The sequence below is a fragment of the Podarcis bocagei genome (assembly GCF_964188305.1).
Source record: "Podarcis bocagei genome assembly, chromosome: 17".
NCBI classification, from domain to species: Eukaryota; Metazoa; Chordata; class Lepidosauria; order Squamata; family Lacertidae; genus Podarcis; species Podarcis bocagei.
Window position 1 is genome coordinate 12658493 of NC_138143.1, and position 22903 is coordinate 12681395.

The window sequence follows — 22903 nt, forward strand, 5'->3', positions numbered from 1 at the left end:
AGTTGACCCTGGCCAAGGCTCCTCTTGTCTGCCATTTAACCCTCTCTCTTCGTCACTGCTTCCTTCACTGGGAGCTGGCTCATTCATGACATGTCCCTTCCAACTCTAAGATTCTATGATTCCAACAACAACAATGGAAAAAAGAACCATTCATGCAATGCTGCTAAAAACGTAGATGCCCAAGCCAGGTGTTTACTATATAATATCAACTATATAATACCATATAATATCAACTAAGCATACGGAGAACTTCTCCATAGGTTTATTTGGGCTATGGAACAGTTGGTGCTTGTTTGGGTTGGCATTGCCAAAGAATAGAAAGAGCTACCAAATGGAATAGAAACAGCCTGTTTTCGTCTCCCTGCCGCTAAGCCCTCTCTGGCATGTTTTTTAAAAAAGTTTTTTATTTATACAACAAGAAACACACACACACACAAATACCAAATTACACACAAATTACAAAAATAACCATAGACACATAATTTTCTTAGCAAACAATAAAACATCTATTGGTCTTAACACTAAAGACCCAACCTCCCGTCTATTCCATATTTCAGATTCATATTACTTTTTGCCAGTACACACTTTTATCATAATTAAACTTATTCTCAATAAATCTAATTTCTTATATCTACCTTGCAAGTATTACTGAAGTTCCTCGAATGCTGCAACAGAATTTAAACTACTATATTTATTTTTCAGATAATCTTTGAAAACCTCCCATTTTGAAACAAATTCCTGTTTTGATTTATTCTTCATTTTTTCTGATAAACCATCTAATTTGGCATATTCTGTCAGCTTTTGGATCCAATCTTGTATAGAGGGGATTTCATTACTCTTCCATTTTGGTGCGATCAAAACTCTTGCTGCCGCCGTTGCATATAAAAAGATACCCTTCCTCTTTTGTGGAATATCCAAATCTGTTATTCCCAGGAGGTAGGCCTCTGATTTTTTATTGTAAGAGATCTTTAGCATTTTTTGCAGTTCTACATGGACACTCTCCCAGAATACCTGTATTTTCCTACATATCCACCGCATATGGTAGAATGTTCCTGATTCACCGCATCTCCAACAATTACTTGACACATTTTTATACATTTTTGAAAGTTTCCATGGTGTTAGATACCATTGATGTTGCATTTTTTGAAAGTTCTCTCTAATCGGGTAACAATTTGTGAATTTCCAATTGATCTTCCATAAATTTTCCCATTGGGCCATGGTTATTGAATGGCCAAAATCCTGGGACCACCTCACCATTGCCACTGTTGCCTCCTCCTCCTTGACTGTCCAGTCAAGAAGGAGTCGATAAGTTTTGGAAAGAGTTTTTCTTTTAGAATTTACAAGATCAGATTCGAATCGGGAAATTTCTGTTGAGAACCCCTTTTGTTTGTCAGATTTAAATTTATCAAATAACTGATGGTATTGGAACCAGTCTGAGATGTGTTCTCTTATTTCCTCAAAGTCTTTTAATGCCCTCTCTGGCATGTTAGATGTTTAGAGAGAGCAATGTCCCATAACCTTCCAAACCAACAATACCGGGATGGGTATCTGGATTTCCAGTGACTAGCAATGGAGATTTTAGCTGCTGCTTAGAACATAAATACAAGAGGATAGTGGTCAATGGTTGGGTTGTATTGTTTTCTAGAGAAAGTAATGCCAAATCTGGATCCATTGTCAAGGGTTGACCCACAATAATAGGAATTAGATTGAACACCTGGGTCCAGAAGTCATTGAGAATGCAGATACCGCCATGAAATTATTTAGTACCCTCTGCAAAGGAAAAGGGGCTTAGCTTGGATTGTGGAGCATCAGTAATATATAGTCTGTGAAAATAGTCAGTTTACACTCATCTCCTTGAACCCTGATGTCTTCAGTACCCTAGTGAGATGTTAGGTTTCATGAGATGGAACTTGCCCTGCCTTTTTGACAATTGGTGTGGCTTACCTCAGAGCCATTTGTCCTGTACACTATTTTTATTTATTAAACAATATTCACACACCACTTAATCAGAAAGACCACACTGCACTTTACACAGAAACAATCTGTGATATTCATCATGATAAAATAAAAAAGTGGAAAACAAGTAGACATAATAAAATGTATCGATATAGAGATGAAGTCCACAGTTTTAGGAAAAAAATACACCCAATAAAATTATATGTATTGTTAATTATTACTTGTAGCTTTTAACAACTCCCTTTGATAATAAGATGGTTGATTTATTTTACGTTTTGAAACACCGTGGAGATAATATCTGGTGGGATTTATAAACTGGTTTACATCATTCCATGCTCAATAAAAACATCATAAAAAGGATATTGTGGCAAATTGGTGTCATTTGGAAGAGCTCCACATCCATCGTGCTTCCTTGTAAGTCTATTGTGGTTTGAGGTTCTGCAGCTTTGGTTTGAATTCATTCATTCAGCCCTTCAGATGCTCTTGTTTTTGCCAATTTAAAGGGAAATAAGAACAATTTCAAAGCCCCCTGACTCCTTTTTGTCTTGGGAACGAGATTCATACTCAATGGCAGAGTTACTGTTTTCCATACAGAAGGCTCCAGATCCAATATTTTTCCAAAAGGGTATGAGGTAGCTTAGCAGGACTAGTGAAGACATCAACCTGAGACCCTGGAGAGGTGCTACAATTTGGAATAGACATGTATGACTCTTTAAAAGGCAGCTGAAGAAAAGCATGCTCCTCAATAAAATATTCTAGTGGTGTTCAGAGTTATGCCTTGTGATGCTGTTAATTTTGCAATTGACAGGAATATTGTGAAGCCTCAAACTCTTCAGCTCAGTTGCCTCTGTGCTCCTTCCTCAGTTTGTGGGCTGTAGCCAGACATTCATTCACAGTGGAATTACATCTATTAAAAGAATACAGAATTTTAATCTATGGTGATGAACTATGCCAAAATGTTGTCTGATTGCTAAAATTTTAGTTCTATGGAAAATTCAGTTTTGTAAACTGGCTCTTACGCCTCACTAAGTTGGGAGCAGACATTTCCAGGATTCCTCGAAAGGGAGATATCAGACATTCAACTCTGCAGTGTAGACATATTGGTCAAGTGAATGTAATAATTGGTCTAACGGGTGACACAATTAGGTTGCTGGTTCCTCAACCATTGTGCTAGCTCTGTCTACTGAGGCCAGCTCTACCATTGGGCAAAAGGAGATGGCCTTTTCTCAGGCAGCTGTATGGAGTGATGTTTAAGGCACATCAAATGGCTTGTTCTTTAATTTGTTATTATTGCATTTTTATGGTCACATTATGCATTTTGTGTTTTTATGTTGTAAAGTGGCCTGTGATAGTCAGCTGAAGGGCGGTACATAAATCTAATAAAGAACAAAAAATAAATAATCATTTTATGAACAAGCCTCTCCCCCAGTATTTTTGTATAAAGCATCAGCGGACGAGCACTGTTGAAATTGGTAACATCTTTAAAGTTTATTTTCAGATGCTGCATCAATGGGAAGAGAAAATCAAACAGCGGTGACAGAATTTATCTTCGCTGGATTTTCCAATTTCCCAGACCTGCAGGTTCCATTGTTTCTTGTGTTCTCTCTAATCTACCTGGTAACTTTGATCGCAAATATAATTATCATCACTACGATACGGATTGATCGCAGCCTCCACAACCCCATGTACTTCTTCCTCTCCATCCTCTCCTTCTCAGAAATCTGCTATTCACTTGTCATTATCCCCAATATGCTTGCAAATTTTCTGAGAGAGAAGAAGACCATTTCCTTCATTGGCTGTGCCACTCAGATGTGCATTTTCCTGGGTTTTGCATGCACAAATTGTATGCTTCTAGCAGTGATGGGGTATGACCGATATGTCTCCATATGCAAACCTTTACGTTATCAGATTTTGATGAATCAAAGTCTCTGCATCAAACTGGTGGCTTGTTCAGCAACAACTGGATTTCTTTTTTCCACCTCAGAGACTATAATCATATTTACCTTGCCTTTCTGTGGGCCAAATGAACTTAAGCACTTTTTGTGTGATTTAGCACCTTTGCTTGAATTAGCCTGTGGCCATAACTACATAGGAGAAATTGTCATTTTTATTATTTGTGTTTTGGTTGTAATTTGTGCATTCCTGTTCATCCTTCTCTCGTACATTTTAATTGCAAACACTGTCTTGAAAATCCCCACAACTGCTGGGAAGCGTAAAGCCTTTTCCACTTGTGCCTCCCATCTTATCGTGGTCGTGGTGCACTTTGGGTGTGCTGGCATTATCTATTTAGGGCCCAAATCCAGTTACACGCTAGATCAGACTACTTTTATTACTGTCTCTTACACAATGGTGACACCCTTGTTGAACCCTTTAGTGTACAGCCTGAGAAACAAAGATGTCCAGATAGCACTTAAGAAATCACTTGGCAAAAGCTCCTGCACCCAAAGAATGTGAAAATTAAGCGTAATCCAGTTTGAAGAGGAATTATGAAAGCCAACAAATACTGTATCTGTTGTTTAATGTACAAAGAACGCCTCAAATAGTATTGTAGCTTTTTCTCATCTTTTTAAAAATTCATTTGTATATGAAATATTCACTTGGAAAAATGTGGCCTTGCTTTAGTATTTACAGACAACTTTGATTTTCTCTTTAGTACATCACTGGAAAATAAATCGGGTTGTGGGAATTTTCTCATAAATGAACCTGTAATCATTCAGCCCTGCAACAAAGGATACTTTTCTAAAGATTACTGTTGTTTTCTCCCAAATCCTAGCCCACATTTTCTCTACCAATCATTCACGCAGAACTATTTCAAGCTCATATAGTGCTGAGACTGAAGTGTCAAAATTGTTCTTGTTGAATAGCTGCCACCTGTATATTTTGGTTGGGTTCAGTTTGGGGTACATTTCTGTTTATCTTTGTGGAGGTATCTTTTTCTGCCCCTGCTTGTCCCCAGTAATGACTATTTTTAAGGAGGGAATCTTTTTCAAAGTTGGAATTCTTGTAACCAAACACACTTAATTTCTGCTATTTTGCTTTCATGTAGTATGTTCTGACATTTGCTTTCTATAAAGTGTTGGCAAGAATGTAATAATATATTGTACACAAAATGGAGTATTGCTATTTTTCAATATACATTTATTTTAGCATTCATATATATATACATACATATATATATATGCAGGTTTTGGTGTCTTCGGGTGTCTTCCCGTGTAAGAGTTGGGGTGTCTAGGCGACGTTTCGACGAGGTCTCACTCGTCATCTTCAGGCTGGTGCTTTCGGCTTCTTGTTACTGGAACAGAGCAGGATCTCAGTGTTTGAGTTCCTATAAATACTGTTGAGGGGGTGTGGTGTATAGCCTCCAACGTTCTGGGCAGAGAGGAAGTTTCCAGGTTAGTGTGCCTTTTCTTCTTTTGTTCATTAATTACTTGAGGGATATCTTGAGTGATTTCTTGAGTGATATTCTGAGTACCACTTAGGAGGGTCATTAGGTGTGGATTAGTTGCTAAAGCTTTCGTGTCTTGACCTCTTGAGCTTGTGAAGAGTTTTTTCTGAGAAGATGGCTGTACTGCACTTAGTTGTGCTCTGGCTTGGCTTCGTGTATAGGGGCGAGCTGTGGTTTTGTGCCCTGTGCCAGCCAGATCTGTGTAGGGATTGCAGGGGGGTGCAGCATCCGGAGGTGCCACTATGGTTTGGCTACTGGATGGTGTCTGTAATTTATCTGTGGAGAGGGTCTGGGTTTGGGTCTGGTGTGGTTGATTGGAGATGGCGTTCTGTGTGCCTCTGGTTCTGGTGTCGGTTTTTGTGGGGAGGGCTAATTTCCAGATGTCTGGCAGGCGGGACGTGTCGTCACGCTTGTTCATGTTGTGAGGGTGTTTCTCTATCTCGATGGCTTCCATGATTATTCTCTTGTGGTGATGTTCCATGTTAAAGAGCAATTTGGAATCTGCAAAATTAATTTCGTGTCCTGTTTCTTTCATGTGTTGGTAAAGAGAGGAAGTTTTTTCTTCTTTTTTGACGGCATTCTTGTGTTCTGCGATACGTGCATTTATTCGTCTGTTTGTTTGTCCAATGTACGTGGCTGGGCAGACTTTGCAGGGTATTTCATAGACCCCTTGGTTTTCTAATTGGATTTTATCTTTGGGGTTTCTGAGGATATTGGCTATTTTTTGGTTGGTGCAAAAGGCTGTTTTGATATTGTGTTTATGGAGGATTTTGCTGATTTTATCTGTAGTGCCCTTGATATAAGGAAGGAGGGCCATGCCATTGTTTTCTTCTGTGTCTTGGTTTTTGGGGGGTGTTTCTTTTTGGATTAGCTTCGTAACCCTGTTTTGCTGGTATCCGTTGGCGATTAACACATTTGAGAGATTCTGTAACTCAGTTGTCAAGTGGTCTTTGTCAGCCAGGCGTTTGGTTCTGGAGATGAGAGTCTTGGCTACGGAGTTTATTTGTGCAGGGTGGTGGTGTGATTGTGCATGTAAGTAGCGGTTGGTGTGTGTTTTTTTCCGGTAGATAGTGTGTCCTAGGGAGCCATCAGGTTTTTTGTAGATTAGGACGTCAAGGAAGGGAAGTTGGTTATTGGCTTCTATTTCCATAGTGAATTGTATTTTGGGGTGTAGGCTGTTGAGATGTGTGAGGAAGCTATCTAGTTTTTCCTTCCCGTGTGGCCAAATTACAAAGGTGTCGTCAACATATCTGAGCCAAAGTTTGGGTTTGTGTTCTGACTTGTCTAAAGCATTGGTTTCAAAGTGTTCCATGTACAGATTTGCGATGACCGGTGAGAGGGGTGATCCCATAGGTGCTCCTTCTATCTGTTTGTATCTTTGTCCATTGTGGATGAAGTACGTGTTGGTTAGGCAGTGGTTGGTCAGGTCCAGGATGTATTCGGGGGGATTGTATTTGTTTTGAATGGCTGTCAAGGCTTCATTAATGGGCACTTGTGTGAAGAGAGATACAACATCGAAGCTCACAAGTAGGTCATCGGGATGTAGGTTTTGCTTCTTTATTGTTTCTATGAACTGGAAGGAGTTTGTAACGTGTGAAGCGATAGATTCTGCATAGGGCTGAAGTTGCTTAGCGAGAAATTTAGCGAGATTTTGTAGAGGTGAGCCTATGGAGCTGACTATTGGTCTGAGTGGTGTTCCTTCTTTGTGTATCTTGGGGAGACCGTAGAGTTTGGGGCATCTGGATGATTTTTCTCTGGGGATGATTCTTAGCTGGATTTCTTCACTGATAGGAGAGGCTTTTATTTTGGATTTGGTGGTTTTTTCCAGATAGGTGGTGGGATCTGTTTTTATAGGTTGGTAGGTAGGGTCTTGGAGTAGATTTGATAGTTTTGCTTGGTAGTCCGATGTGTTCATCACAACAGTGGCATTACCTTTGTCTGCTGGGAGAATGATTATGTTGTTGTCTTTCCTCAGGTTGGTGAGTGCTTTCTGTTCTTCTTTGTGTAAATTGCTTCTGGGTGGTTTGCTGGAGCAGAGGATGTTGGTGACTTCCAGTCTGATTTTATTGGCTTCATCTGGGTTGATTTTGGTTAGGCTAGCTTCGACTCCGCATATGATGTTTTCCGTGGGGATGCGTCTCGGGGCGACTGCAAAGTTGAAACCTTTGGAGAGTACTTTGGTTTCGGTTGAGGTGAGGATCCTGTCTGATATGTTATGTACTGTTTGTTTCATGGGTTGTTGTGGAGGGTGGCTGGGCTTCTGGCGTTTCTCTAGTTTGTGGAGTTTGTTGGTGTGTGTGTCCGTCTTACGTGAGGACTCAGTTTCAGCTCTCCAAACGGCTAGTTGTTTGCATTTGTCCCAGAGTGCAGGGTGGATTTTGTTACAGAGTTTGAGGTGAAGAGTGAGCAGATCTTTGTTGGTTTGGTTTAGTAGGTATCTTTTTTTATGTAGTTCGTTTCTGATTAGGGATAGTTCAGTTCGTTTCAGGATCCTTTCGGTAGCTGGGGTTTTAGAGTGGAATTTAAGTTGGAAGCATGTGGGAATTAAGTTGTTGTCTCGGCAGTTGCGTAGGAACAAGAGATCACATAAGATGGTGGCTCTTCGGATTTCTAGTTTCTCGTAGGTTCTTGTCAGCTGGAAGGTTTCCTCCCCGTAGAGGTGAGATATTTGCTTTCGTAGATTTTCACGGGTACAGGAATGCAGGTTTTGGTGTCTTCGGGTGTCTTCCCGTGTAAGAGTTGGGGTGTCTAGGCGACGTTTCGACGAGGTCTCACTCGTCATCTTCAGGCTGGTGCTTTCGGCTTCTTGTTACTGGAACAGAGCAGGATCTCAGTGTTTGAGTTCCTATAAATACTGTTGAGGGGGTGTGGTGTATAGCCTCCAACGTTCTGGGCAGAGAGGAAGTTTCCAGGTTAGTGTGCCTTTTCTTCTTTTGTTCATTAATTACTTGAGGGATATCTTGAGTGATTTCTTGAGTGATATTCTGAGTACCACTTAGGAGGGTCATTAGTTGGATTAGTTTGCACCAACCAAAAAATAGCCAATATCCTCAGAAACCCCAAAGATAAAATCCAATTAGAAAACCAAGGGGTCTATGAAATACCCTGCAAAGTCTGCCCAGCCACGTACATTGGACAAACAAACAGACGAATAAATGCACGTATCGCAGAACACAAGAATGCCGTCAAAAAAGAAGAAAAAACTTCCTCTCTTTACCAACACATGAAAGAAACAGGACACGAAATTAATTTTGCAGATTCCAAATTGCTCTTTAACATGGAACATCACCACAAGAGAATAATCATGGAAGCCATCGAGATAGAGAAACACCCTCACAACAGGAACAAGCGTGACGACACGTCCCGCCTGCCAGACATCTGGAAATTAGCCCTCCCCACAAAAACCGACACCAGAACCAGAGGCACACAGAACGCCATCTCCAATCAACCACACCAGACCCAAACCCAGACCCTCTCCACAGATAAATTACAGACACCATCCAGTAGCCAAACCATAGTGGCACCTCCGGATGCTGCACCCCCCTGCAATCCCTACACAGATCTGGCTGGCACAGGGCACAAAACCACAGCTCGCCCCTATACACGAAGCCAAGCCAGAGCACAACTAAGTGCAGTACAGCCATCTTCTCAGAAAAAACTCTTCACAAGCTCAAGAGGTCAAGACACGAAAGCTTTAGCAACTAATCCACACCTAATGACCCTCCTAAGTGGTACTCAGAATATCACTCAAGAAATCACTCAAGATATCCCTCAAGTAATTAATGAACAAAAGAAGAAAAGGCACACTAACCTGGAAACTTCCTCTCTGCCCAGAACGTTGGAGGCTATACACCACACCCCCTCAACAGTATTTATAGGAACTCAAACACTGAGATCCTGCTCTGTTCCAGTAACAAGAAGCCGAAAGCACCAGCCTGAAGATGACGAGTGAGACCTCGTCGAAACGTCGCCTAGACACCCCAACTCTTACACGGGAAGACACCCGAAGACACCAAAACCTGCATTCCTGTACCCGTGAAAATCTACGAAAGCAAATATATATATATATATATATATATATATATATATATATATACATATATATTTTAAACCTGACACTTTAATTACTTTCAAAGCCATGCCCAAAGAAAGGCTATATCATATTATATTCCCATTACATAATCAGATATGCAATTGGATCGTTAATTTGCAGTGCTATCATGTCTGAGTGGACCCCTCACCCCCCGATTTTCCTGCATTGGACCACATAATGTTTTTGTCCTTCAGTTGGCATTCTAGAATAATGTAGCTGCCAGGCTGATTTTCCTTCTACCATAAAACGCACAGCATATCAAGAAAGGTCCAGCATAATTCAGTAGAGTGGAAGGGGTTGGGTGCAATTCTACTGTATGGTGTGGTTGGGATAGGATGGTCTGAATGGTGTCCATTCTTCAGCACCTTTTCCGCACAGAGTCTCAGCAGAGCAAGCAAGCTGTTACCTGGGAAGAATGGGAATGGCAGGCAGTATTGAAAGAAGTTACTGGATTAGCTATAGTGCCTGTGTGTGTCTGTGTGTCAAGGAGGAATTCTCCCGTATGCGAAGACAGGCTCTGGTGGATTGAGCTGATGAGATCAATAGTGGGTTCAGCAGCCAAGAAGGCAGTTTCTGCCACAGGAGTCCCTTTATAGCTGGAAGTGTGAGGGCCTGGGCCTCGCCCCCTAGGTCAGCTGGAAAGGCCTTTAAGGGAGCAGGCCCTGCAGTCCTCACCGCAGCCAATGGTGGCCCTTGGGTCCTGTCAGGAGTCCCAGTTTCCGACTTGATAACGCAGCCAGCGTGGTTAATTAAAAAGGAAGATTTATTGCAATAAAGTGTTCTCCAGATGACTCTACAGTGCCACCATTCTCCACTAATCATGATGACCCTTCTGACTCCTTCCTGTGATGACGGAAGATATTGAACTTACTAACCCTAATTCTCTTGTTTTTCTTCCTAACAACCGCCCCTTCACCTATTATCCACACTTATTGGCTTAGCTCAATCTCTTCCTTTTCTGATGAACTACCCATGTTTCTGTTCGCCCCTGTTTGAAACTCCTGACAGCTTTGGCTCGGTTCCTGCTCGCGTGCAACATTATCAGTTGTCATTCCAACGGGCGGAGGAGTTGACCCTGGCCAAGGCTCCTCTTGTCTGCCATTTAACCCTCTCTCTTCGTCACTGCTTCCTTCACTGGGAGCTGGCTCATTCATGACATGTCCCTTCCAACTCTAAGATTCTATGATTCCAACAACAACAATGGGAAAAAAACCATTCATGCAATCCTGCTAAAAACGTAGATGCCCAAGCCAGGTGTTTACTATATAATATCAAATATATAATACCTGTAATGAGTATGGGTTGCTCGTGCGTAAGTTGCCGCCTCTCCTGGCTATGTTGCCTGGTTAAACCTTTCTGTTTGGGCAGCCCTTCACTTCGTGGCTGTCTCAGTCGCTAGCAGAATCCGTCAGTGCTCTCCCCGCTGGTGTCCGGTGAAGAGTCCTGGAGCCCTCTCGCCGATTCCCCCATCTGCCCCCCTTTATCCCTGGTGTTGCGCTGATTTGCTTCCCCATCTGTTGAGCTGCCTCTCTCCCTGCTGGGCCCTTCTCCAGCGTCCTTTGAGAGCCTTCCCTCCGCCTCTAGCTCCGATGTCAGTTCCTTGACATCCACCTCCCCCCCAGGGCCCCCTCCACCCCGGCCCAACCTGTTGACCCAACTTCATCCCTTTCTTCAGCCGACGATGCGGGGAACCCCCGGAAGGAGCTGTCGCCATCCTCTGAGGATTCAAAACCTGCTTCCCACCCGCTCTGATCCCTTCCCGCGGGGTGGGCCTCCCAGTCTGATTCTTCTTCCTCCGAAGCCTCTTCTCCCTCCCCTTCGGAGGCAGAAAAACCCACAAAATCCTCTTCATCGTCTGTGGTTCCAAATTGCTCCTCCCAGAATCTCGCTAGTTTGGGTTTGTCCAGGAACAGGCGGTGGAATTCCTCCACCAGATACCCGTCAGTGATTGCCTCCACGGGAACCCACCTGTTTTCCGACCCGGGTTCTCCCTCCCAAGCCACCAAGTACTCCACCTGGCGTCCTCGCCACCTTGAATCAAGTATTTCCGTGGCCAAGTTGTGGTGCTCCCTCTCTTCTACCTGTGGGTGTGTGGTGACTTCTCCCTCACACCCCGGGAATCCCCGTCCTTCCCTGTACGGTGAGAGTAGGGACCTATGGAACACCGGGTGTATATTCATGCTGTCAGGCAATTTGAGCTTGAATGCCACGGGCTTCACCTGCTGTGTTACCTCAAACGGTCCCCGCCGCCTGGGCTGCAACTTCTTGCACCCCCCCCCTTAAAAGCTAACCCTTGGGTTGACAACCACACCCGATCTCCCACCCGTATGGTCTCCCCCTCCCTACGGCGCTTGTCTGCCTGCCTCTTGTAAATTTCCTTGGCCCTCCCCAAGTTCATCTTAAGTTGCTGGTGCAGGGCTTCCATTTCTTCCACGAACTGCTCTGCCGCCGGTACGCTCCAACCTTCCTCCCCACTCCCCGGGAAGGCCTTGGGGTGACACCCATAATTGGCCATGAACGGGATCATTCCCGTGGACACATGTTCAGCGTTATTGTACGCAAATTCAGCCAGCGCTAGTTTCTCTACCCAATCGTTCTGCCTCTCGCTGACGTAGAAGCGTAGGTATTGCTGGAGTATACTGTTCGCTCTTTCTGCTTGCCCATTGGTTTCCGGGTGTCTCGCCGTTGAGAAGCCCACTTCGACCTGCAGCAAGCTCATGAGCTTCCTCCAGAAACGGGAAGTAAATTGTTTCCCGTGATCTGAGATGACCCTCGAGGGCGCCCCATGCAGCCTGAAGATGTGATCTACAAACAACCTGGCTGTTTCCTCTGCCGTGACTGCATGTGAGCAAGCTATAAAATGGCACATTTTTGTTAGTAGATCGACCACTACCATGACCGCTGTCTTCCCCCGGGACTTGGGAAAATCGGTCATATAATCAATGGAACCACCTCCCAAGGTTTCCCCGGCGTGGGTAAGGGTTCCAGTAATCCTGCGGGGGCAGCCCGCTCCCCCTTTGCCCTTTGGCAGTGGTCGCACCCCCGTACATATTCCCGTACATCCTCCCTCACCCTGGGCCACCAGAACTGCCTGGTGACGAGCATCATGGTTTTGTGCTGTCCAAAGTGTCCAGCTGTGGGGTTGCCATGGAGTTGTTTGAGTACCTTCCCCCGTAGGGTCTCCCCCGGTACATACAGCACCCCCTTATAGTACAGCACCCCTTCCTTCTCCTCAAACCCTCCTTGGGTTTCTCTTCCGTCTCGGAGTTCCCGGATTTTAGTTTGTGCGAACACGTCGTTTCTAGTAAGTCCGGCCAGTTCTCGTTTCCCCACCAAGGTTCACCCACACACCCATCGGTCCTCGGGGATCACGTGTCATATCTCCGGCGGCCCCTCTCCTTCCATGTACTCCGGCTTCCGGGAGAGAGCATCTGCTCTCATGTTTTCCTCTCCTGGCACGTATCGGATTTCAAAGGAAAACTTGGAGAACTCCTGTGCCCATCGAATCTGTCTCTGGTTGAGCACTCGTGTGGTCCTCCAGTATTCCAAGTTCTTGTGATCTGTACAAACCTGGATCTTGTGTTGCGCCCCTATTAGTAGATGTTGCCATCGACGAAACGCTGCATAGATCGCAAGCAGTTCGCAGTCATACACAGTATAGTTTTGCTCCGACTTGTTCAGCTTTCTCGAGAAAAAGGCACACGGTTTCCATTCCTGCTTGCTCCTCCCTGGCTGCAAAAGAACCGCCCCAATGGCTCTGTCGGACACGTCGGTCTCTAGCCTCATGGGTTTCTCCAGATCCACGTGCAGGAGCTGCTCTTCCGATGCGAACGCCTTCTTCAGTTTTTCAAAGGATTGCTGGGCCTCCTCTGTCCGGACGAACTTCCTTTTGCTACTGAGACAATCCGTGATGGGTGCTGTCAAGTGGGCGAAGTTCTTGATGAACTTCCTGTAGAAGTTGCTGAACCCTAGGAACCTCTGCAAGTCCTTCCGGGTTTTGGGAGCCTTCCACTCCAGCACTGCCTGCACCTTGCTTGGGTCCATCGCTAAGCCTTTGTCCGACAACTTGTACCCCAGAAACTCAACTTCTCTGGTGTGAAACTGACATTTTTCCAGCTTGACCCACAACTGGTGCTTCTGCAGTCGTTTTAGCACTTCCCTGATGTCTCTGACATGTTGCTCCTCATTGACCGAATAGATTAAGACGTCGTCTAAGAAGGCTACGCAGTTCTTGTACAGCAGGGAGCCCAACACGTGGTGCATGAAATCTTGAAAACAGGCGGAGCCCGACTGTAATCCAAAAGGCATAACTAAGTACTCAAAGGCCCCCAGGGGTGTGAACATTGTGGTCTTCCATTCGTCCCCCTCCCTCATCCTAATCAAGTTGTAGGCTCCCCTGAGATCAAGCTTGGTAAAAAATTTTCCCTGCCTCACCCGTGTTAAAATGTTGTCAATCCTGGGCATTGGGAAGGTCACTGGTTCCGATACCAAATTGACGGCCCTATAGTCCACAACGAGCCTGGGTTGATTAGTGTCCTTTTTGTCCACAAAGAACACCGGACTGCCCCCTACCGCTTTTGATTCTCTTATGAAGCCTCTTTTCAGGTTCTTGTCAATAAATTCTCGCAACTCCTTCATCTTCCTGTCCGACATGGCATACAGTTTACTCACCGGTAGCTGCGCCCCAGGGAGCAAGTTGATTTGGCAGTCAAAGGGCCTATGCGGGGGTAGTCTAGCTGCCTCCTTCTCGCCGAAGACCTCCTGCAGGTCAGCATATTGTGGTGGCACCTCCCCTTTCGGCTCCACAGCTATCCCAGCCACCCTGGCCACGGTCATTCTTGGGGTTTTCCCCCCTAGACAGTGTTCCAAGCAGTAAGCGGACCCAAAGGTGACCGTTCTCTGATGCCATGCCACCACTGGATCATGTTGTGCTAGCCAGCTCATCCCTAATATTATTGGGGGTCCTGCCAGTGAGGCTACGTGAAAGGCGATGGTCTCCGTGTGCCTGGAAACCCTCATTCTCATGGGTGGGGTCTGGTGCGTCACTTCCCCTCCCAGAAGCTCCCTGCCATCAATGGTGGCTACTTGCAAGGGGAAATCCAGGGGCAGCAGGTGGAGCTGGTGCTCTAGTGCAAAGTCCTTGCTGAAGAAATTGCAGGAACTGCCTGAATCCAACAGCCCTTTCCCCTTGACTGGGTGCCCATTCGGGAGTTCTAGCACCACTTCTATGGCTATAGCCGCCCTGGGGGGGGTCTGGTTGGGGCACTTCTATTGGTTCCTGGCCTGGCTGCTGTGCCCGCTGAGTGGCAGCCAAGCGTTGGCATTTCCCTGCTCCTGCCCCTTTACCATCTCCTCCTCACCCCCTGCAGCTCCCACCATCCCTTGCCAGGCCTTTCTTTGCGGGCAGACCCTGGCAAAATGTCCCGGCCGCTGGCAGAGAAAACACTTCTTGGTGGTTTTCCCATCCTTTCCCTCCCTTTTGCGACCTTCACTGGAGTTTGAAACTTCCCCCGTGCGCGCCCCATCTATTTCCATTGGCTCCGCCGGCGGGGAAGGCTGCCTTGGTATTTCAGGAATGCGGTAGTCATGGTAACGTTGCTCTCTCCCTTCCCGCTTCTCCTGGGCCCGCGCTTCCTGCCTTACACCAATCGCAAGCACTGCCTTGGTCAGCTGATCCATCAACTGCAGTCGGGGTGCGCGGGAAAGCTCGCCCTTCACCGTTGGGGACAACCCCTCCTCGAACAGCATTTGAATGGGTTCAGAGTCCAATTCCCACCCGAGCCGGTGGACTAACATGGCAAAGCGTGCCCAGTAGTCTCTAACTGACTGGTTCCCCTGTTTGCAGCCCATCAGTTCCCGCCGAGTCACACTTTGCTGTAAATCACTGGAATACATCGCATCCATCGCCTGAAAGAATTTCCTCAGGTCTTTCAAGGCGGCATTCTGCGTTGCCATTAGGGGCCTGATCCATTCTCTGGCCCCATCCTACAGATGTCCAACAATATAGGCAACCCTCTCCCCATCGTCTGCAAAATCATTCTGTTGCAGTTCCAACGCGTACTCTATTTCCGTTCAGAACACACTGTAGTCCTGGGGTTTCCCTCCAAATTTGTGTACCAGTCCCGGTACCTTCCTTGCTACTGGGGTGGGTCTGACCTGAGCATCCTGAGCCCGCCTTTCGTCCAGCCGCGCCGTCAGAAGAGCCACATGCTGTTCCAAATGTCGGTTCCTCTCCACCAGATTTTGCACTCCAGCTGCTCCCTCCGTGGCGCCAGCTTCTCCGGTTTTGCTCATGATGCTGCCTGCCTGTCGCTGTGCACGAGCGACGTCAGGGACTGACGGATTGCTGTAATGAGTATGGGTTGCTCGTGCGTAAGTTGCTGCCTCTCCTGGCTATGTTGCCTGGTTAAACCTTTCTGTTTGGGCAGCCCTTCACTTCGTGGCTGCCTCAGTTGCTAGCAGAATCCGTCAGTGGGCGTTTCTTAAACCTTTTCCAACATAAAAGTTGTTTGACGCCAAGTCTCCTCCGACTCTCCCTGCGCGGAAGTCTTCTGCGCAGGGAGGGCGTGGGTAGCGGAGGACCTGTGCTCTCCCCGCTGGTGTCCGGTGAAGAGTCCTGGAGCCCTCTCGCCGATTCCCCCATCTGCCCCCCTTTATCCCTGGTGTTGTGCTGATTTGCTTCCCGATCTGTTGAGCTGCCTCTCTCCCTGCTGGGCCCTTCTCCAGCATCATTTGAGAGCCTTCCCTCCGCCTCTAGCTCCGATGTCAGTTCCATGACAATACCATATAATATCAACTAAACATGTGGAGAAGTGACATAAGAGATGTGTTCTCTTATTTCCTCAAAGTCTTTTAATGCCCTCTCTGGCATGTTAGATGTTTAGAGAGAGCAATGTCCCATAACCTTCCTTAACCAACAATACCGGGATGGGGATCTGGATTTCCAGTGACTAGCAATGGAGATTTTAGCTGCTGCTTAGAACATAAATACAAGAGGATAGCGGTCGATGGTTGGGTTGTATTGCTTTCTAGAGAAAGTGATGCCAAATCTGGATCCATTGCCAAGGGTTGACCCACAATAATAGGAATTAGATTGAACACCTGGGTCCAGAAGTCACTGAGAATGCAGATACTGCCATGAAATTATTTAGTACCCTCTGCAAAGGAAAAAGGGCTTAGCTTGGATTGTGGAGCATCAGTAATATATAATCTGTGAAAATATTCAGTTTATGCTCATCTCCTTGAACCCTGATGTCTTCAGTACCCTTGTGAGATGTTAGGTTTCATGAGATGGAACTTTCCCTGCCTTTTTGACGATGGGTGTGGCTTACCCCAGAGCCATTTGTCCTGTACGCTATTTTTATTTATTAAACAATATTCACAAACCACTTAATCAAAAAGACCGAAACAATCTTTAATATGCATCCTGATAAAAGAAAAAAATGGAAAACAAGTAGACATAATGAAATGTATCGATATAGAGATGAAGTCAACAGTTTTAGGAAAAAATGCACCCAATAAAATTACATGTATTGTTAATTATTTCTTGTAGATTTTAACAACTCCCATTGATAATAAAATGGTTGGTTTATTTTATGTTTTGAAATACCGTGGAGATAATATCTGGTGGGATTTATAATCATGTTTACATTGTTCCATGCTCAGTAGAAACATCATAAAAAGGATATTGTGGCAAATTGGTGTCATTTGGAAGAGCTCAACATCCATCGTGCTTCCTTGTAAGTCTATTGTGGTTTGAGGTTCTGCAGCTTTGGTTTGAATTCATTCATTCAGCCCTTCTGATGCTCTTGTTTTTGCCACTTTAAAGGGAAATAAGAACAATTTCAAAGCCCCTGACTCTTTTTTATCTTGGGAACAAGATTCGTACTCAATGGCAGATTTACTACTTTTCATGCAGAAGCCCCAGATCCAATATTTTTCCAAAAGGGTATGAGGTAGCTTAGACTGGTGAAGACATCAACCTGAGACCCTGGAGAGGTGCTACATTTTGGAATAGACATGTATGACTCTTTAAAAGGCAGCTGAAGAAAAGCATGCTCCTCAATAAAATACTCTAGTGGTGTTCAGAGTTATGCTTTGTGAAGCTGTTAATTTTTCAATTGACAGGAATATTGTGAAGCCTCAAACTCTTCAGCTCAGTTGCCTCTGTGCTCCTTCCTCTGTTTGTGGGTTGTAGCCAGACATTCACTCACAGTGGAATTACATCAATTAAAAGAATACAGAATTTTAATCTATGGTGATGAACTATGCCAAGATGTTGTTTGATTGCTAAAATTTTAGTTCGATGGAAAATGCAGTTTTGTAAACAGGCTCTAATGCCTCACTCACTTGGGAGCAGACATTCCCAGGATTCGTCGAAAGGGAGATATCAGACATTCAACTCTGCAGTGTAGACTTATTGGTCAAGTGAATGTAATAATACGTCTATAGGGTGGCACAATTATGTTCTTGGTTGCACAACTGTTGTGCTACTGAGGCTGGTTCTACCATTGGACAAATGGAGGCGGCTTTTTCTCAGGAAGCTGTATGGAGTGATGTTTGTTGTTGTTGTTGTTTAGTCATTTACTCGTGTCCGACTCTTCGTGACCCCATGGACCAGAGCACGCCAGGCACTCCTGTCTTCCACTGCCTCCCACAACCATCTCGCCCTCTGTCGTCCCCTTCTCCTTGTGCCCTCAATCTGTCCCAACATCAGGGTCTTTCCCAGGAAGTCTTCTCTTCTCATGAGGTTGCCAAAGTACTGGAGCCTCAGCTTCACAATCTGTCCTTCCAGTGAGCACTCAGGGCTGATTTCCTTAAGAATGGATAGGTTTGATCTTCTTGCAGTCCATGGGACTCTCAAGAGTCTCCTCCAGCACCAGAATTCAAAAGCATCAATTCTTCGGCGATCAGCCTTCTTTATGGTGCAGCTCTCACTTCCATACATCACTACTGGGAAAACCATAGCTTTTACTATACGGACCTTTGTTGGCAAGGTGATGTCTCTGCTTTTTAAGATGCTGTCTAGGTTTGTCATTGTTTTTCTCCCAAGAAGCAGGCGTCTTTTAATTTCGTGGCTGCTGTCACCATCTGCAGTGATCATGGAGCCCAAGAAAGTAAAATCTCTCACTGCCTCCATTTCTTCCACTTCTGTTTGCCAGGAGGTGATGGGACCAGTGGCCATGATCTTCGTTTTTTTGATGTTGAGCTTCAGACCATATTTTGCGCTCTCCTCTTTCACCCTCATTAAAAGGTTCTTTAATTTCTCCTCACTTTCTGCCACCAAGGTTGTGTCATCTGCATATCTGAGGTTGTTGATATTTCTTCCGGCAATCTTAATTCTGCCTAGGGATTCATCCAGCCCAGCCTTTCGCATGATGAATTCTGCATATAAGTTAAATAAGCAGGGAGACAATATGCAGCCTTGTCGTACTCCTTTCCCAATTTTGAACCAACCAGTTGTTCCATATCCAGTTCTAACTGTAGCTTCTTGTCCCACACAGAGATTTCTCAGGAGACAGATGAGGTGATCAGCCACTCCCATTTCTTAAAGAACTTGCCATAGTTTGCTGTGGTCGACACAGTCAAAGGCTTTTGCATAGTCAATGAAGCAGAAGTAGATGTCTTTCTGGAACTCTCTAGCTTTCTCCATAATCCAGCACATGTTTGCAATTTGGTCTCTGGTTCCTCTGCCCCTTCGAAATCCAGCTTGCACTTCTGGGAGTTCTCGGTCCACATACTGCTTGAGCCTTCCTTGTAGAATTTTAAGCATAACCTTGCTAGCGTGTGAAATGAGTGCAATTGTGCGGTAGTTGGAGCATTCTTTGGCACTGCCCTTCTTTGGGATTGGGATGTAGACTCATCTTCTCCAATCCTCTGGCCACTGCTGAGTTTTCCAAATTTGCTGGCATATTGAGTGTAGCACCTTAACAGTATCATTTTTTTAAATTTTAAACAGTTCAGCTGGAACACCATCACTTCCACTGGCCTTGTTATTTGCAGTGCTTTCTAAGGCCCATTTGACTTCACTCTCCAGGATGTCTGACTCAAGGTCAGCAACCACACTACCTGGGGTGTACGAGCCATCCATATCTTTCTGGCATAATTCCTCCGTGTATTCTTGCCACCTCTTCTTGATGTCTTCTGCTTCTGTTAGGTCCTTACCACTTTTGTCCTTTATTATGGTAATCTTTGTACGAAATGTTCCTTTCATATCTCCAATTCTCTTGAACAGATCTCTGGTTCTTCCCATTCTGTTGTTTTCCTCTATTTCTTTGCATTGCTCGTTTAAGGTCTTCTTGTCTCTCCTTGCTATTTTTTGGAAATCTGCATTCAATTTCCTGTATCTTTCACTGTCTCCCTCGCATTTTGCTTGCCTTCTCTCCCCCGCTATTTGTAAGGCCTCGTTGGACAGCCACTTTGCTTTCTTGCATTTCCTTTTCATTGGGATGTTTTTAGCTGCTGCCTCCTGTATAATGTTACGAGCCTCCATCCATAGTTCTTCAGGCACTCTGCCCACCAAATCTAAATCCTTAAACCCGTATAAGTGATGTTTAAGGCACATCAAAGGGTTTTTATTGCTATTGCATTTTTACGGTCACATTATGCATTTTGTGTTTTTATGTTGTAAAGTGGCCTGTGATAGTCAGCTGAAGGGCGGTACATAAATTTAATAAAGAACAAAAAATAAATAATTATTTTATGAACAAGCCTCTCCCCAAGCATTTTTGTATAAAACATCAGCTGATGAGCACTGTTGAAAACTGTAATACATTTAAAGTTTATTTTCAGATGCAGCATCAATGGGAAGAGAAAATCAAACAGTGGTGACAGAATTTATCCTTGCTGGATTTTCTAATTTCCCAGACCTGAAGATTCCGTTGTTTCTGGTGTTCTCTCTAATCTACCTGGTTACTTTGATAGCAAATATAATCATCATCACTACGATTTGGCTTAACCGCAGCCTCCACATCCCCATGTACTTCTTCCTCTCCATCCTCTCCTTTTCAGAAATCTGCTACTCACTTGTCATTATCCCCAATATGCTTGCAAATCTTCTAAGAGAAAAGAAGACCATTTCCTTCATTGGCTGTGCTACTCAGATGTGCATTTTCCTGGGCTTGGCAGGCACAAATTGTATGCTTCTAGCAGTGATGGGGTATGACCGATATGTCTCCATATGCAAACCTTTACGTTATCAGATTTTGATGAATCAAAGACTCTGCACCAAGCTGGTGGCTTGTTCAATATCACTTGCATTTATTTTTTCTATATCAGAGACCATTATCATATTTACCTTGCCTTTCTGTGGACCAAATAAAGTTAAGCACTTCTTTTGCGATTTAGCACCTTTGCTTGAATTAGCCTGCGGCCGAAACTACATAGGTGAAATGGTCATTTTCATTATTTGTGTTTTGGTTGTGATTTCTTCATTCTTGTTCATCCTTCTCTCGTACATTTTAATTGCAAACACTGTCTTGAAAATCCCCACAACGGCTGGGAAACGAAAAGCCTTTTCCACTTGTGCCTCCCATCTTATCGTGGTCGTGGTGCACTTTGGGTGTGCTGGCATTATCTATTTAGGGCCCAAATCCAGTTACACACTAGATGAGATGACATTTATTTCTGTCTCTTACACAATGGTGACTCCGTTGTTGAACCCCTTGGTGTACAGCCTGAGAAACAAAGATGTCCAGATAGCACTTAAGAAATCGCTTGGCAAAAGCTCCTGCACCCAAAGAATGTGAAAATTAAGCGTAATCCACTTTGAAGAGGAATTATGAAACCCAACAAATACTGTATCTGTTGTTTAATGGACAAAAAACACCTCAAATAGCATTGTAGCTTTTTCTCATCTTTTTAAAAATTCATTTGTATGTGGAATATTCATCTGGAAAAATGTGGCCTTGCTTTAGCATTTACAGACAACTTTGATTTTCTCTTTAGTAAATCACTGAAAAATAAATTGGGTTGTGGGAATTTTCTCATAAATGAACCTGTAATCATTCAGCCCTGCAACAAAGGAAACTTTTCTAAAGATTATTGTTGTTTTCTCTCAAATCCTAGCCCACATTTTCTCTACCAATCATTCACGCAGAACTATTTCAAGCTCATATAGTGCTGAGACTGAAGTGTCAAAATTGTTCTTGTTGAATGGCTGGTACCCGTATACAGTGGTACCTTGGGTTACATACGCTTCAGGTTACAGACGCTTCAGGTTACAGACTCCGCTGATCCAGAAATAGTACCCCAGGTTAAGAACTTTGATTCAGGATGAGAACTGAATCGCGTGGCAGCGGCGCGGCAGCCCCATTTGCTAAAGTGGTGCTTCAGGATAAGAACAGTTTCAGGTTAAGAACCTACCTCCGGAACGAATTAAGTACTGTATTTTTCGCTCTATAAGACACACCAGACCATAAGACGCACCTAGTTTTTGGAGGAGGAAAATAAGAAAAAAAAATATTCTGAATCCCCGAAGCCAGGACAGCAAGTGGGATCACAGCTTGCTGTCCTGGCTTATGGGATAGCAGCGCGCAGCTTCTCCTGGGCAGCGGCATGAATTCTCCCCCTGCCCAGGTCCCTGGCTGGTACCTGTATATTTCTTTTGGGGTCAGTTTGGGGTACATATCTGTTTATCTTTGTGGATGTGGCTTTTTCTGCCCTTCCTTGTCCCCTGAAATGGTATTTTTTAAGGAGGGAATCTGCTTTTTCATCATCCTCAAACCTTTTACTGGCATCACATACAAACATTCATAGCTATTCAATACAGAATTCCCGCCATCCCAGTGACACAAAACATTTGGAGTCTGCTTTTGCAATGTTGGAATTCTTGTAACCAAACACACTTAATTTCTGCTCTTTTGCTTTCATGTGATTTGTTCTGACATTTGCTTTCTGTACAGTGTTGGCAAGAATGTAATAATATACAGTGGTGCCCCGCAAGACGGAATTAATTCGTTCCGCAATTTTTGTCGTCTAGCGAATTTTTCGTCTTGCGAATCACGAAATTCCATAGGAATGCATTGAAAATCAATTAATGCGTTCCTATGGTCAAAAAAAGTCCAAACAAAGCCAAATTTGGTACAACAACAGTTTATTAACTGCTCTTTAAAGTCACACATACTGTAAAGAGCAGTTCAAAAATTGAAGGGAAAATAAATTAACTTTATAAACAAAACATGTCTTTGTTTTTAGACAAAGGAAACAAAGCCGCGAGACGTTTTCGTCTTGCGAAGCAAGCCCATAGGGAAATTTCGTCTTGCGAGGCAAATCGAAAACGGAAAAACCTTTCGTCTAGCGAGTTTTTTGTCTTGCGAGGCATTCGTCTTGCGAGGTACCACTGTATTGTACAAAATGGAGTATTGCTATTTTTCAATATGCATTTATTTTAGCATATATATATATATAAT

General features: G+C 44.4%; 2 protein-coding genes across 2 annotated transcripts in view; both read left to right on the forward strand.

The window, feature by feature from the left end:
- LOC308576859 (olfactory receptor 10T2-like) overlaps positions 1-22302 on the forward strand; it is a 158780-nt gene extending 136478 nt beyond the window's left edge. The window contains exon 2 of the mRNA XM_081176876.1: positions 19508-22302. Within this exon, the coding sequence (XP_081033002.1) occupies positions 20297-21241 (945 nt within the window). The 5' untranslated portion in view covers positions 19508-20296 and the 3' untranslated portion in view covers positions 21242-22302. The remainder of the gene's footprint in view (positions 1-19507) is intronic.
- Positions 2125-4809, forward strand: LOC308577142 (olfactory receptor 10T2-like). Its single transcript, XM_081177159.1, has one exon. The coding sequence runs from the start codon at positions 3466-3468 to the stop codon at positions 4408-4410; it is 945 nt and encodes a 314-aa protein (XP_081033285.1). The 5' UTR covers positions 2125-3465; the 3' UTR covers positions 4411-4809.
- Positions 22303-22903: the final 601 nt, after the last annotated feature.

Bases quoted from the DNA above. Each gene is read 5' to 3' on its own strand.
- LOC308577142 (XM_081177159.1), top strand. From the start codon at position 3,466: ATGGGAAGAGAAAATCAAACAGCGGTGACAGAATTTATCTTCGCTGGA.